Below are 15,189 nucleotides of genomic sequence, written 5' to 3'. Positions count from 1 at the left end.
CTTACGTCAACAATTAAATTTATAGAAATTTATATCCATTAATCAAGTGTATTTTGTCGGCACTAATCGAAAGTTTCAATTAGTTTGTTTGTTTCTCTGTTATTGTTTATACGCTTCCTCTAGGATATTGTTGCAACAAATATGTATAATGAAGCTATTCATTTGCTGTTTTATGCTGTTTGAAATATCCGTTGTATGGCAAATATTCATATATATATACATATTTTTTTTTATTTATTAAACATCTGCATAACATTCAACATATGTAATTTCGTTATTCGATAAGTGGACATCCAGTCCGGTTGCAAAATACGTGAATACGTTTCCGCCTGTGTATATATGTGTATATTATGTGTGTGTGTATGTATGTATATGCATATATATATTCGTATATAAAGCTATAAGCAGCAAAGTACTTGTGTCATAAGTGCTTACTGAAATCACTTCCAGGCTGCTTCTCCTGCTGCTCCTGCCACATCCTTTAACTTCCGCTACGGCGCCTGGTGCCCTACCCTACATCATTCACTGCGTACTTGGTGACTTTGTCGTCATCGTCATCGTCTTCGACTCTGTCTCCTTCTCTCTCTCTCTCTCTCTCTCATTCTTTTCAGTTTTCCGGTAGTTGTTGCTGTTGTTATTGTTTGTTAATATGTGCTATAGTTCCACTTGCTCTTCATGTTGTTGTTCTTCTTCTTGTTCTTAAGCTTGTTGTTGCTGATTTTGTTGGCTATTTCGCTCACGTAATAACGATAATAGCCCTTATTTCTTTCATTTCTTTATATATATATATATATATATATATATATATATATATATATATATATATATATATATATGTATTTATATCTAAACCAGTTCCGCACTTCTCTGTCTTGGCCCGCCTCAACTCTCCGAAACTCTGAGATACACATAACAGAGTACTTGGTTACTAGACGAGGCACAGTTTGGTCTTCTCAACTTGTTTTTGTGGCTGTCATGATATAATTCCCTTACTGTCATAATATTGTTGTTATTTTCTATTATTCTTTATCGTTAATTTTTCTCTGTGACATCAAATGCGCTTAACTGATTTTCTGATAAGCAAAGCCCATAAATCACAAGTCATAATTTTCGACAAAGTGGAATATTAGTCTGCATTTTAATATCATTATCATCGCTTATTTGTATCATGGCATCAGATTTAAACGTGTGCGATATCATGGTCTTCTTTTATTTATTTTTTTTATAATGTATATTTGCTTATTCAAGCCAAAAAATTACGAAGCGATTTACGTGTTCTTTTGGTTTAAATGAAGACAACACGAACCTTATGAATATGACCTGACTTAACCACTATTTATGTTGTACTATATGCATCACCATTAACCCCGAACTTTATTTATTGCCACTATAAGTGAAGTGAAGATGTACTTTTAGCACAGATACAAATTCTTAACTTTGTTAGTCATATTTTTTGAGTACCTTGAGGATATTAGCTATGTTTTATTTCAGATAATATACCTTATTGCAGATTAATCTTAAAAATTAATTTAAAAATTTTGATTGATTAAAGAGCGGAAAATTTTATCTGAATGATTGATATACTTTTTCTTAACTTATATTCATTTTTTTTATATTTCATAAGAATATAACAAAAACTCAGAGCAGTATATAGGATGGCGTGCTTAGAATAAATTAAAGCCAAATATTGCTTTGATTGTCATTTGTTTGATTAAATAAATTATCTTTTCAAGAGCACAAACATGTGTTTTCTAGTGTCGATTATCTACAGTTCTCCCCGTTACATATACATATTAGAAACTGTATCTAATGCTCCGGCTTGTAAACACATTGCTGAACTCATTTGCACCGCCATTTAAGTCGTATAATAGACCCAGTTAATCTTGAGCTTTTGCCATGTTATTTCAGTCATTTGTGCAATCATCTTTGGCACTCAATGTTCAATAAATCGACAGACGAACGCACTGAAGACAACGTAGGCTCGATAATATTGTGGGGAGTACTTAGACTGCGTACGGCTCTGGCAAACAAGTGCCTGAAATATTGCTGTTAATACTCTTGATACAGGTGCAGTTGAAGCTCGTTGGTGTTTCTATGTGGAAACTTGGTTGCGTGGGCATGGCCGCAGCCATCATCAGTCATGCGTACGCAAATATTTTAAGTGCTTCCTGAAACGTGCCGCCTGCCTGCCTAGCTGGCTGCTTGCCTGTTTGCTTCGCTGCTGATATGTCTGCCAGATACTGCTACTGAGATACAGATACAGCAATATACACTGAGAGCAATTCGAAAGGATATCGGAATGCAATTCGATATTCGACGTCAGGTGCGTGCCGTAGGGCCAAATTGACGGCATAGATACTCGATACTTGACTACTCGATGCTTGCTCTTGCTTTTGCTCTTTCTTCATTGCCTGCATTTGCCATATTATATTATCAATACGGCTTTGCAATTGCATTTGCAACTGCCAATCACTTGTGCTTTTCTGCTGCGAATAAGTAAATACAAATAGCTAGGAGCACTTTGTAAATAAGGTGGATTATTTCAATAACAAACTGAGTTATTATAATTGCACATATTGTGTGCGAACTTCGAATCTGAAATATTTAAAACGAGTATAATAAACTTTTCATTAAAAAGCAATTCCATTTCGAACGTCAATTAGACAATTGATTCAATAATGGCATTCAAATGTCAATTTCATCTATGTATTTGTATCTCTTTCTGTATTTCGTTACACATCTAAATTATTTCAATTCAAATTTGCCTAACTCATATACAAACTAATGCCGTGTTAATTAGTATTGGCAACATGTATTTAGCTGAATATCGTGTTGCTTCTGCAGCTTGCAAACTACTGATAATGGCCCTGCAACCCACAAGCTTTGTTCAATACAAATATGTATATATGCAACTAGAAACATTTGTGCATGTACACACATGCAAAATACATATATTGTGCTGCATGCACCCCCCGGCCCGTGCCAGTGCATTAGGCCTAGGAGGCATCCAACCCAGTGGCAACACCCAAGCGAGAGTGGTGAAGCGGCTAGAGCTAAACTGATGATTATTGTTATTGCTACCGCTGCTTTGTACTCTGTTGTTGCTGATATGACAGTGGCAGCAGCAGTGACGGTAACAGCGGCTGCAACAACGACTGCGGCTGTGACAATGTGATGATAAGTGCAGTCGGTATTTGTCTGCGTGCCCAAACTTGAACAAAGCTGCGAAAGTCCTTGCGCCAGCTGAAAGGAAAAGTTACTCCAACGTTAGCGCAATAAGCGCATAAAAACTTCTGTTCTTCTTCTTCATAGGCGTAAAGAAATGAGAAAAAAAATTAAACGTTTAACTTTATATATTGCGTCGCATTAGAGTCAGCCATAAAAAAACATTTAACACCAATGTGGTGCCTGGGTTGTTGTAAAGCGGCGAAAAATATTAAATAAAATTTTGAAATGAGGCAATAAAATACAAGAATATTCTTGTTAGCTTTACTAGGGACTCGATCTTAAAATCTGGCAGATTTGTCCCTCAGTTTAAGGCTTGTCCTTGCTGTTTAAATATACTTGGGTAAATTATCCGCAGCTTCTTATAATAAATATTGTTTAAAATATAGCCTCTCCTCAAGGATTGACAATAGTCAATAAATATATTGAAATATCGTATTCAAACCAAAATGCTTGTAGCTAAATTCCGTAATGACCGGCTCTTGTAAAGGTTAAAGCCTTGAAATGTCTTTGTCAAAGCAAACTCAGCCAATACATTACTGTGATTTATTTTGAGCGCATTATAGGAGCTGCTGGCGCCGTGTTGGGGTGGTGCGGGTAAAGCAGCTGCACAGCGGGTCACTATTCAGGGAGATGGCTACCATATTGTCAAGTACATGAAATATTTCAAAACATTTTCTGTATTTGACAAGCAGTCAAACTTAAGCGGCCACTCGTCAACTGACAGGGGTCCCGGGAGCAAACAGTGCCCCAGCGGCTCCACAGTTACAAGATTCAGTCTCGGAGCCCCAATGGCAGTTACCATTCCATTAAGCTGTGCAATGTGAAGCAAAGAAACATGAAATAAAAAAGGAATGCGCAAGAAATTTCATTTCCTGGCACTCAACTGGCAACAGGACACCCTGGCCCAACCCAACCCAGCCCAACCCAGCCCAGTCCAAGCCAGCTGAAAAAACTCATACCAGGCACAACTCGAGTCACTTATTTGGCTTTAACATAAAACCAATTTAAACTTCTGCTGCTTGAGGGAGACGCTTCTGGTGAACAATCGACACGCGGCTTCGCCGCTGAACGTTCTCCCGATATGCAGACACTCAACAAACTACCCTACGGAAAGTGATAGCAAAAAAAAAAAAAAAGCAAAAAGCAAAAAAAAAGAAGCGAAAATCAACAATTTTAATTTCATTTTTGTGCAGTATTTTAAAGTTCGTTCTCAACTCACCTGAGTGGGTCTCGGGTGAAGATTTGTGGGTTGCCCTGTTTCCGCGTCGGGGTGGCTCCGACTTAATACGCGTGGGAAAAGCAACAATGGTGCCGCGAGAGAAAACTTGATAAGACCTACGCTGGCGCTGCTTTTTGGCTTTTCCTTAAGCCTCGGGAAAGCAACTTTACCGATGCGGCACGTAGCACTCATAATTATGTGGATTTTGGAAATTAAGTGAGCCACTGGCAGACAAGTTTGAGTATGAAGCCACTGCGATAGCGATTAACGCTCGCACAGATTTATGCACAGCTTGAGTAACAACAGGTGTGGGCAAGGGGTTCTCAGGTCCCGACCCGTCTCCTTCTTAGCCTGTCCCTAGGCTCTAGGCCCAATGCGCGATGCGCGGTGCACGGTGCAATTTGAATTCCAAATTTGTTAAACTGTCACAAACGCTGTGAATGCGAAATGAGCACAAGGCTCACAACATGCGAAGCATAATTATATGAGGACGCTAAAAATAGGTAGAGAACACCGCTCTAACTGGGTGGCTGACGGGCTGACTGGCTGGAGTTGGCTGCAGGTGGCGCAAGCCAAGGAAATTGCTTCAAACTGCCTTTGCCGGAGCTAAACAAACAAGCGGCGTTGAATTACGATGCCGCACGCACGTGGTTGCCACAGCTTGCTGCTGCTCTTGTTGTTGTTGTTGTTGATGTTGTTGATGCAGGTGGGCTGTCAGTGTCAGTGTGTGTGCTTGTGTGTGTGTGTCTAAGTGGAGTGTGCTGCTGCCACCCACATGAGTAATAGTAATGTTGTTGCCTCCACTCAAGATGTGTGCCGGTGCCACCAGGCTTATGAATAAATTAAGAAAAGGCCGCTTTGCAAACCGGGCCAACGAGAGGCGCAGCGCGTAGATATGGCAGCAGTGCGAAAGCGTCTCGAAAATAAAACAGGCGACGTATATAAAAAAAGGCAATTTAAATGCGATTCAAGAGTGGCATGAGAATGACTGCCCTGCCATATATCCTGTAAGTGCTGCCCATAATGACAACAGATATAAAATGAGTGTGGGTGACATTTTATTTAAGCTTGTGGATCTCGTGTGCAGACTCTAAATACTAGAAGAGTAATTGAAATAATTGTTAAAATCGTCATATATTCATTTAGAAATTGAAATAATTGTGTTTGATATACGGTGGCAATATACCCCTTAGTGAGAATTGATTGCATGTATTAGATATAGCCATGGGACGTTGCATGGAGGCAACAGCAGAGCGAGATAAGAAGGCAACTGAAGATAATGCCGTTTAAATAGAATCTGGTGACGGCTGGATGCAGCCTCGGGCCAAACAAAGTGCAGGACATAAAGAAAATGTCAGCACTGGCAAGCTGCTCAAGCTATATGAATGGTGCCGGAGTGGGAGATGGGGACTGAGGGTAAAGCAGAGTTGGGGTTGTTTGGATGAGCAATCGGCGTAGAGCTGTAGCTCGCACAGGTGATTTACATAGCATATTTAAGTGGAGCACTTTGTGAACTCGCATACGACGCGACACGATATCATCATCGTCATCATGGTCGTCGTCATCGCCATCGCTGTCGCCATCAACATTATCATGATCATGATCATCATCATCATCATCATCATCGTGCTGCATAACAAATGTTGCACAAAATAAAAAACCGAAGACAAAAAAAAAAAAAAAAAAAAAAAAAACTGCCAGACAGCAGAGCAACTCAAAAGCAGAGTAAGGAAATAAGCTCGGCAAGGACGTTGTAGACATAAAGAACATATTTTGACTAAGATGTATTACAAACGACAGCATAAGGAGTTTGACATTTTTATTATGTTGCCGCCAGCGGCACGCTGGGAGAGAGAGAGAAAGAGAGGGAGAGGGAGGCACTGAACACGAAAGTGTGAGAGTGTATGGGATGGAGAAGGAGAAGGAGAAGCAAAAAGTTATTAGTGCATCCAGATTTCAGTTGCAATCTGCTTGCTGCATCAGCTTTGGGATTAGCTACTGCTTGCCTTCAAAAAGTGGGCAAGAAAAGCGCAAAATGGATTTGCAACTAGTCGCAACTGGCGGCAATGCTGAGGCTAAGAAGTTTTTGATGCGCACATAATTCAATTATTATTGCCCTTAGCCCCAAGAAAAGCGATTTGGCTAGCCCGGTGGCTGGCTGAGGTTGCCGGGCTGTTTGGCTGTCTGCGTTTGGAGCAGAACAGAAGAAATACAATTTATTTTAAATAAATATGATTTATTACGTTTGGCATGCCTTGCTCCTTGCCGCCATATGAAAGGCAATCTGCATGAAGGATTACGGAACATGAACGCCAAGTTTACATAGCACTCAACGACGACGACGACGACGACGACGATACGCAATAGGAATATGAGATTGCCCGAGCTGCTGCCCCGGCTCTCACCTTTTATGGCAACCTTACCCTTGCATAAAGCAAATTTGACTTAAGGTAGATTTTGCGTTTTATGATGATGACTCAGAAGGATGAAGAAAAGTCAGAAAAAAAAAAAAAAAAAAATATATATATATATATATATATATATATATATATAAAAGGTATAACATTGCCATCGAAGGCTTAAATCTCAGGGAATGCGTAAAGGCATAGGAAAAGGAAAAGGCTGAGGCAGAGGTAAGGGCTGGGGCAACGGCAAATATCCATCAACAGGTTTGAGTATTGACAAACATGAAACGAAAAATTCACTCACACATATAAACCACATAAATTTTACTATATGATTGAAATTTGATGATTTTGATGGATGGGATCGAATATTTAGATTGAGCACATGATTTGTAAGTGCATCAGAATGAGCTGTAACGTATTATCGAAAGCGTATTAAATTCTTAACTTTTTTGATGAAAATTCCACAAGTATGTTTTAGAAGTGGAGTGTGTCTATTAATTAGAATTCCGTTTAGGAAAGTCGTTTCATATTATATTCTCAATTAATTCGTATCTTAGTTGTTTATGAGAGAATTTAGTACAATTAGGAGAGCTCGTATGCAAAGTATGGCAATTACATTGAAAAACCATTGCAATCTAGTAATTAGTGTATGTTACTTGACAAACTGGACTGTGGGCATTAAGAGTCATGGGAGCTGCAAGGATATCTGTGGTCAGATTGCAATCAATAGACATGTGTCTGCTCAGTATTTGGCTACATAATTCAAATAACCCTAAATTACACACGTAATCAACTGTCCTCTCTCAAAACATGAAACTATGCATGTCAGCACTAAATACCATTTAGCAGGACATAAATGTAAAGTCGGCAAAACGGCAACTGCAACTGCTGCTGCAACTGCAACTGCCACAGCAATAAGCCAAGTCATGAGACTAAATATTGCATTCACAGCAGCAACAACCAGTTGCATTAAAGCTTCCATTTTCCTCTGTGCAGAAATATATAGGATTCCAACGAAATATTTATGGTAATCATAGAATGTGAATTTCAAAGTGTAAAATGCTCTGTTAATGCAAAAATTACACTTTCGATTAGTATTGAAAAAAAAAAAGAAAATACGAAAATACTTAAAACTTATTTATATTAATAGATATATAAACGAGTGAAAATATTACTTTAGATGCATTATACTTACTTTAATTTCGAGTCAAAAAATAGAATTTAAAGTGCAGCATTTATCACATTGGAGTGGTGCTAATGCGGAGCTTGAAATGCCAAACAATCCGCAGCTTTCGCAAAACCTTAAAATGTTCGGTTTATGGTCAATGGTAACGGAAAGGTAAATAGGTTATTTATGGACCACATAAGCCTGCGGACATTTGGCCTGAGGTCCGGCCCGGCGTGGCCCGGCCGTGTAGTGTAGTCTGTGCTAATAAAACACACAGAAAATGCGAGGCTTTACTGTAACATTTCCAGTGGAGTTTTTATGCAAAACTAATTGGCTGTCTGTCTGTTCAGGAGCGGGCCCTGCATCTGGACCATGCCATAGCCTCCCTGTGGGCAAGCTCTGCTTCTGACCGGCAGATTACAGGCAGCAGCACAGCCATGGCTGCTGCTGCTGCTGTTGGAAGATACGCTTTAAGGCTGGGTCCTCATGCACAAAGCTCCGGTCGTGCGTGCCGGGGACATTAAAAACGTTGGCGCCTTTAAGCGGCCAACTACCGGCAGATGCCCAATGCCCAATGCCCGAGTCCCGAACTCCCGGACTTCAGCTCCAGTTAAAGTGCACAATTTGGAACAATGTTGCTGGTTGCTGCTTGCTGTTTGCTGGCCTTTGTTGTTGTTATTGTTGTTGTTGTTGTCTTGTTGCTTGTCATCAGCATCGTTATATTGTTATGGCCATTGTTGTTGACGCCACTCGCTTATCCCCTTCGACGCCCCGCCCTGCTCGCCCTACTATAGCATAGCACGCGCCTTCCTGTTGTGTGTTGTCAGCTAATTGAATTTTCAGCATGAAATTTAATTTATCTTTGTTGTTTGTTTGCGCAACAAATGGCCGAAAAAATGCAAATCCAAAAGTGGAAACAAGCAAACAGCATTCCTTTTCTCTCTTTCTCTTATTTTGTAATTTGGCAAATCTGTTGGCTTAGTTTGTTTATATGCTACCTCCCCTAAATAAAAAAAACACACACATTTGTTTTCATTTTCAGTCGACAAAATGAAGTGGACGCTGACGCTGTTAATAATCTGTCTGGCATCGGACCTAGTCAGCTGTATGTATTTTTTGTACAAAAAATTTTACCAAATGGACTAAGCTATAACAAAGCCTTTAATATTCCTGCAGCTGAGACAAATTTGCCACCTGTCTTTACACAAACACTCAACAATATTGTGCTGTACGAGAATAAGCCAGTGGGCTCAGTGGTCTTTCGATTAAAGGGCTACGATCCTGAGGAGAGCAATGTCACATTTGGCTCCATTGGCTCCGATCATTTCAGCGTGGATCCAATTTCTGGAAATATAACACTGATTAAGCCATTGGATCGCGAGGAAACGGATAGCTTGACATTTTTGGTATCGATCAGAGATCGTGTGGACCCAAACGGCGAATCCGAACAGGACAATGTGGTGGAACAACCTATTACATTCATCATACTGGATGAGAATGATAATCCGCCAGAGTTTCAAAATGTGAGTTGGAATGGGAGCACAGAGATTTATAGTGAGACTTAACATTATTTTTGTTTTACTACCCGATAGACCCCCTATGAAGCGGACGTTAATGAAGATGCGGCTGTTGGCACCACAATATTTGACAAAATATTGGTCAAGGATCGCGACACAATCGGTGACAGCCTTGATCTCAAATGTGTTCCACAGCAGCAAAGTCCTGAAGCGTGCAGCAAGTAAGTCACAGACATACACTAACGATAACTATCGAGCTAAATCTAACTAATCCTTGCAGATTCCATTTGCAATTGCTAACCCGGGAGCCGACTATCCTAACGGCTGCTGTGGTGCTCAACGATACCTTGAACTACAACCAGCGCATGATCTATCATTTCCAAATCGAGGCAAGCGATGGAGTGCACAAAACCCAAACCACTTTTGAGGCACGCGTCAAGGATGTGCAGGATAAGCCGCCAGTGTTTCAGCGATCCCTTTCAACAGTCATCGACGAGGACAGTCCCATCAACACTTTGGTGCTCACCGTTCAGGCTCGTGATGGTGACAAGGGCGAACCACGGAAAATTGTCTACGATTTGCTGAGCAGTGAGTAGACCGAAGACATTCTTTATGAGATCTTAACTCAATCTATCGTTTCATGATTGCATTTCGTCTCTCTAAATCCATTCAGATCCCAATGATTACTTTCTGCTGGACGCAAACAGTGGCGAACTTCGCACCGCGAAGCCCTTAGATCGTGAGGCACTGACAGATTCTACTGGTTTGATTTCACTGGTGGTACGGGCCCGCGAGGTGGTGAATGATGTGCCTAGTGATGACCCCTTGACCAGTGCCACAGCCAGAGCTACAGTGACCATACGTGATGTGAATGACTCTCCACCCAAATTTAATAAGAAGGAATACGATGTGTCGCTGCTCGAAAACACCCCGGAGGGTACTCCACTGGCCCTGGACATGAGTGTCAGTGATGCCGATGTGGGCATCAACTCGAAGTTTGCGCTGCGCTTAGAGGATGTGTCCGGGGTGTTCGACGTGGAGCCTAAGCTAGTCACTGGCTACTCGCAGGTAAACATACGTGTTGCCAATGGGACTCTGGACTACGAGAATCCCAATCAGCGGAAGTTCATAGTGTTGGTAATTGCGGAGGAGACGGAAACGAATCCCAAGCTATCCTCCACAGCAACCATAACTGTAAGTGTGCTGGATGCTAATGACAACAAGCCGAGCTTCGAGCAGGAGAGCTACTCGGCCACAGTCTCCGAGGCAGCCCTACCCGGACAGTACATAACTACGATTACCGCCAAGGATGTGGACTCGAGCAGTTTCGGTGATGCAGGGATACGCTACAGCCTCTCCGGCACTGGCGCCGAGCTGTTCCATGTCAATGAGCAAACGGGCGTCATTACCCTGGGCGATTGCCAGAGCGAAAGCAACAGGCGCCAGCGACGTGACCTCCATGAGAATGACAGCGATGGTCACGCACTCGAAATGCTTTCCATGGAGGCGGAACACAGCCTCGACCAGCGACAGATTAACACAGAGCCCACCGTGCAATACACGTTAATCACGCAGGCGCCGTTGCAGTCGGAGACAGCAGCAACAGCAGCAGAAGCAGCAGAAGCGGGAACAGCGGCAACATCAGCGGTAGCGGCGGCAGCTGCTAATGATGACAAAGCCGCCAGCAGCAAGGCGCCGGCGACGTGTCTGGACTATGAAACGGAGACCACGTACTTCTTGTCATACAAGGTGGGTGTGGGAAGAGGTTGACAAACAATGAATTTCGTGGGCTTTTATTGGGGCACTTAACTATGTGATGCAATTGGAGAGCAGAATGTGATGTATATACTAATGTATCACACTTGGTTTACTTTCAACTCAAAACAAAAAGTCAACAAAATCTATTAATTTAAATTAAATTTGTATTAAAGGAAATATTATTAGCTAAAAATGTAAAATGTATGCTCGATATGAAACGTTAGGTGTTTCTCTAAGAAGTGAAAACATATAATGCTCAAGGTCTAGTACCTAACCTACTTATATACTAATTGGGATCGCATAAAACGTCGAACTAATTATTTTTAGCAGATGAATTAACAACTTCAGGGTATTCAAGTGACCCCATTTGTGAAAATCTCTTATCGATATATTTCTCACACAATCTGATTTTTATTTTGATTACTATGCAGGCCACCGACGACAATGGACAAGGTCAGACCTCTGTGGTCTCCCTGCGGATATCAGTGAGCGATGCCAATGACTCACCGCCCGTATGTGAGAGCCCCCTCTACAGGGCAAGTGTGGATGAGGGCTCCCTGGTCTTTGATTCGCCCCTGGTTGTTAAGGCGCGCGATGCGGACACAATGTCCAGCATTAGCTACCGGATTATTGGCTCACCGCAGATCGAGAGCATCTTTGACATTGACAAGCGAAGCGGCCAGATCAGCATACGCCCCAATGCCAGCCTGGATGTAACGAATCTGAAGAGCGAGCAGCTCATATTTGTGGTCGAAGCCAACGATGGACTCTTCACGGCCAACTGCGGCGTCAACATTACAGTGCGCGATGTCAACAACCATGTGCCCAACTTCCAGCAGCAAAACTATAGTGCCGTCGTCGAAGAGAACTCGGAGATCGGCACCAGCGTTGAGAAACTGCAGGCCACCGATCTGGATACGGGCAAGAATGCGGAGCTACGCTATCGCATACAACAGGGCAGCTTCAATGACTTCGACATTGATGAGCGCACTGGCGAGGTGTTTGTCTCCCGCAAACTCGACTACGACAGGCGCAACACATATCACCTACAGGTGCAGGCGGCCGATCTGGGCACGCCCAGTCTCACGGGCACCGCCACATTGACAATCAATGTGCAGAACAGCAACGATAAGGATCCCTACTTCGTGCCAGCCACGCAGCATGCTGAGGTGCGTGCAGACGCGCCCGTTGGCCACCTGGTCTACACACTAATCGCTCTAGATCCCGATGTGGCCACGCACAATGCCCTCGAGTTTGCTGCCACCGACGACATCACGGCCATCGACAAGGAGGGCAAGGAGCTGCCTCACAGCGAACAGTTCAAGGAATACTTTGCCATCGCTCGCAATGGCAAGGTTCTGGTCAACCGGCAATTGGACCGCAACCTTTTTGCGGTAATGCGCATCAATGTCCTCGTCACGGACAGCACTGCGCCCAATGTGCAGCAAGGGCGCGGCCTGCTCATCATACAGATCATCGATGTGAATAAAATACCACCGGTCAGTTCCTTTTCACTATCAAATTTATACCCACTCTTTATTACGAATTGATTGGCCGAAACTGTACATGGGCTATTTCGAACTCTTCGCTGCTTTCGCGCTCAAGATTTGCTCCGTTCTCGGCGTAGGTCATGTGTGACATAATTTCGTGCTGCTTTTCTGAGAAAATATTTCTGTGGGAAGGTAAAATGTGAGGAGTGTGAGATTCATTTATTACTGATCTGTTGCTGATTATAGTTTGCCAGAAATGATCACAATCAGCATTATTTAGTCAAAGGCCACTTACAGCACCGATATGTAGCAGATGGTTTTAATAATCATTTTTGCGAAGAATACCACAAAAACCGAGATGGATTGCGGGTATAAATACTTTATACATGCATAGCCCAAAATTATCTCGTAGATGTTCAATGCCACACTGTCAAGGATCTGCACAATGATTGTGGGCATCAGCAGTTCGGGCTGGGAATTTGTCAGGATTGGATAGCTGGGATTTATGCAGGGCAAAAAAATAATGAAGCAATCAATATATGAATCCATAGCAAACGATAATATTGTATTAAAGATGGAAATAGCTGTAGATAAATTATATATATTTTTTTCAAACAAGTTATTAACAAAAAGGCATATTAAAAGGCATGTTGACGTAGTCAAGAGATTATCTTAGGAACTTACATTGCAACGATATTTGATGCTAGTCCAACAAAGCACATAAGAAAGCGCAGTAGGATCAAGCCGGATATGAGGAATATAAAAATCTCTTGGATCCAGATCTCCTGCTTGGCCGCATTGACCAACAATTTGACTTCCCGCAAATCCAGATGTAATCGGTGGACATTCAAAGAGGTTGCCTTATACAATACAGAAACGATATTTATAAAGAGCAGCTTTAGTTTTCCATAAGACATATCTTGCACCATTTCAAACGCCTGAGAACAGCTAAATTTCCAAATAATAATGTGACTGAATTTTCATAAACAACATGCTCGTTTCCACATTCTTTCTATCCACACAGAGATTCAATGCACCCTGGAGCCCCGAACAGCCGGTGATAAAGCTGCAAATGGTCGAGGAGCAGCCAGTTGGCACCGTGCTGACCACATTGCAGGCCAGTGACGAGGACTCCAGCATTGGCGAATTCAACATAACGGCCAATGATTACTTTGCCATCAATCATACCACAGGCACCATCTATACAACTGCCCGCCTGGACTACGAGGCCGTCAAGGAGGTGAAACTCACGGCAACGGTCAGCGATACCGGTGTGCCGCCACTGACAGCTACGGCGGACATTGTCATCGATATTATCAATTTGAATGACAACGAGCCGCACTTCACCCAGGATGAATACTATTTCAACATCACTGAGAACTCACCACGTGGCACAGTTGCTGGCAAAGTGGAGGCCCACGACAGCGATGTGGGGGCCTTCGGCGAGCTGACGTACACCCTGATAGGCGAGAATAATAAATACTTTAGCATCGATGCCTACACGGGCAATGTGATGGTGGCCAATGCATCCATATTGGATCGCGAGCAACTGAAAGAGCTCACGCTTTCGGTTGTGGCACAGGATAAGGCACCAGCCACGGTACAGAAATCGGCAACAGCAACGGTGAGTGACAATAGATAGGTATATACTCAGATAACGAAATGGATATAGATATAGATGTATATGTATGTATAAATTTTAAATACAGATACAAATTTATAATATCCCCATAAATATTCATATATATTAATGCAGCATTTCACATCATTAATAATTTCTTCTTTCTCCAGATACACATCAATATTTTGGACGTGAATGACAATGCTCCGGTCTTCACCCGATCCGTGTACAACTCTACGGTTTCGGAAAATGCAGCATATCAGCCGCCAGCTGCACTACTGCAGGTGCAGGCCATTGACTTGGATGAGGGACTATATGGAGATGTGCGGTATATAATAACAGCGGGCAATGAGCTGGCATTGTTCAAGCTTGATGCACAGTCCGGCATAATCTATCCAGCACAAAGTCTGGCTGGCAAGCATGGTGTTTACGAGCTAACGATCTCAGCTCGCGACACTCAGGGCTCAGGCACCATGGAGACAACTGCAAAGGCCGTCATCACAGTTCTGCGCGTGAATCGCCATCGTCCAGAGTTTGTGATTCCGGCTCTGTCAAATGCCACAATCGAAATACCCGGCGACATCGTGCAACCTGACTATTTGCTGCTGACCGTCAAGGCGTTGGACAATGACACTGACGGTATCGGAAAGGTCAGCTATCATTTGCAGGTGAATAATCAAAATGTGCAGCAGACGGCTGAGTTCAAGATCGATGAGGCCAGCGGGGAGCTACGCGTCAGGCAGCAGCTCAATCGCAAAAATCGTGCCAAGTAAGTTGGAG

At 42.6% G+C, this 15,189-nt stretch overlaps 2 protein-coding genes across 6 annotated transcripts in view; one reads left to right on the top strand and one right to left on the bottom strand.

Annotated features, from left to right (window-relative positions):
* The window catches only part of Cad87A (cadherin 87A), a 56,501-nt gene that overhangs the window by 38,442 nt on the left and 2,870 nt on the right, over nucleotides 1-15,189 (top strand). For all 5 annotated transcript variants that reach the window (XM_089475916.1, XM_089475918.1, XM_089475909.1 and 2 more), the window contains 8 exons: nucleotides 9,066-9,128; nucleotides 9,200-9,546; nucleotides 9,616-9,761; nucleotides 9,821-10,128; nucleotides 10,214-11,289; nucleotides 11,730-12,797; nucleotides 13,813-14,412; nucleotides 14,580-15,178. In XM_089475916.1, the coding sequence (XP_089332042.1) occupies nucleotides 9,066-9,128; nucleotides 9,200-9,546; nucleotides 9,616-9,761; nucleotides 9,821-10,128; nucleotides 10,214-11,289; nucleotides 11,730-12,797; nucleotides 13,813-14,412; nucleotides 14,580-15,178 (4,207 nt within the window). The remainder of the gene's footprint in view (nucleotides 1-9,065; nucleotides 9,129-9,199; nucleotides 9,547-9,615; nucleotides 9,762-9,820; nucleotides 10,129-10,213; nucleotides 11,290-11,729; nucleotides 12,798-13,812; nucleotides 14,413-14,579; nucleotides 15,179-15,189) is intronic.
* LOC149270346 (uncharacterized) lies at nucleotides 12,803-13,773 on the bottom strand. Its single transcript, XM_089476047.1, has 3 exons — nucleotides 13,473-13,773; nucleotides 13,084-13,284; nucleotides 12,803-12,970 (listed from the first exon to the last, which is right to left on the bottom strand). Exons 1-3 carry the CDS (start codon nucleotides 13,715-13,717, stop codon nucleotides 12,838-12,840), a joined length of 579 nt encoding a protein of 192 aa, XP_089332173.1. The 5' UTR covers nucleotides 13,718-13,773; the 3' UTR covers nucleotides 12,803-12,837.

This window comes from Drosophila arizonae, chromosome 2 (genome assembly GCF_054131065.1).
Source record: "Drosophila arizonae isolate 15081-1271.41 chromosome 2, UAZ_ARI_1.0, whole genome shotgun sequence".
Classification (NCBI taxonomy): Eukaryota; Metazoa; Arthropoda; class Insecta; order Diptera; family Drosophilidae; genus Drosophila; species Drosophila arizonae.
Note: the sequence above shows the minus strand (reverse complement) of the source record. Positions and strands in the feature narration are given on the sequence as shown.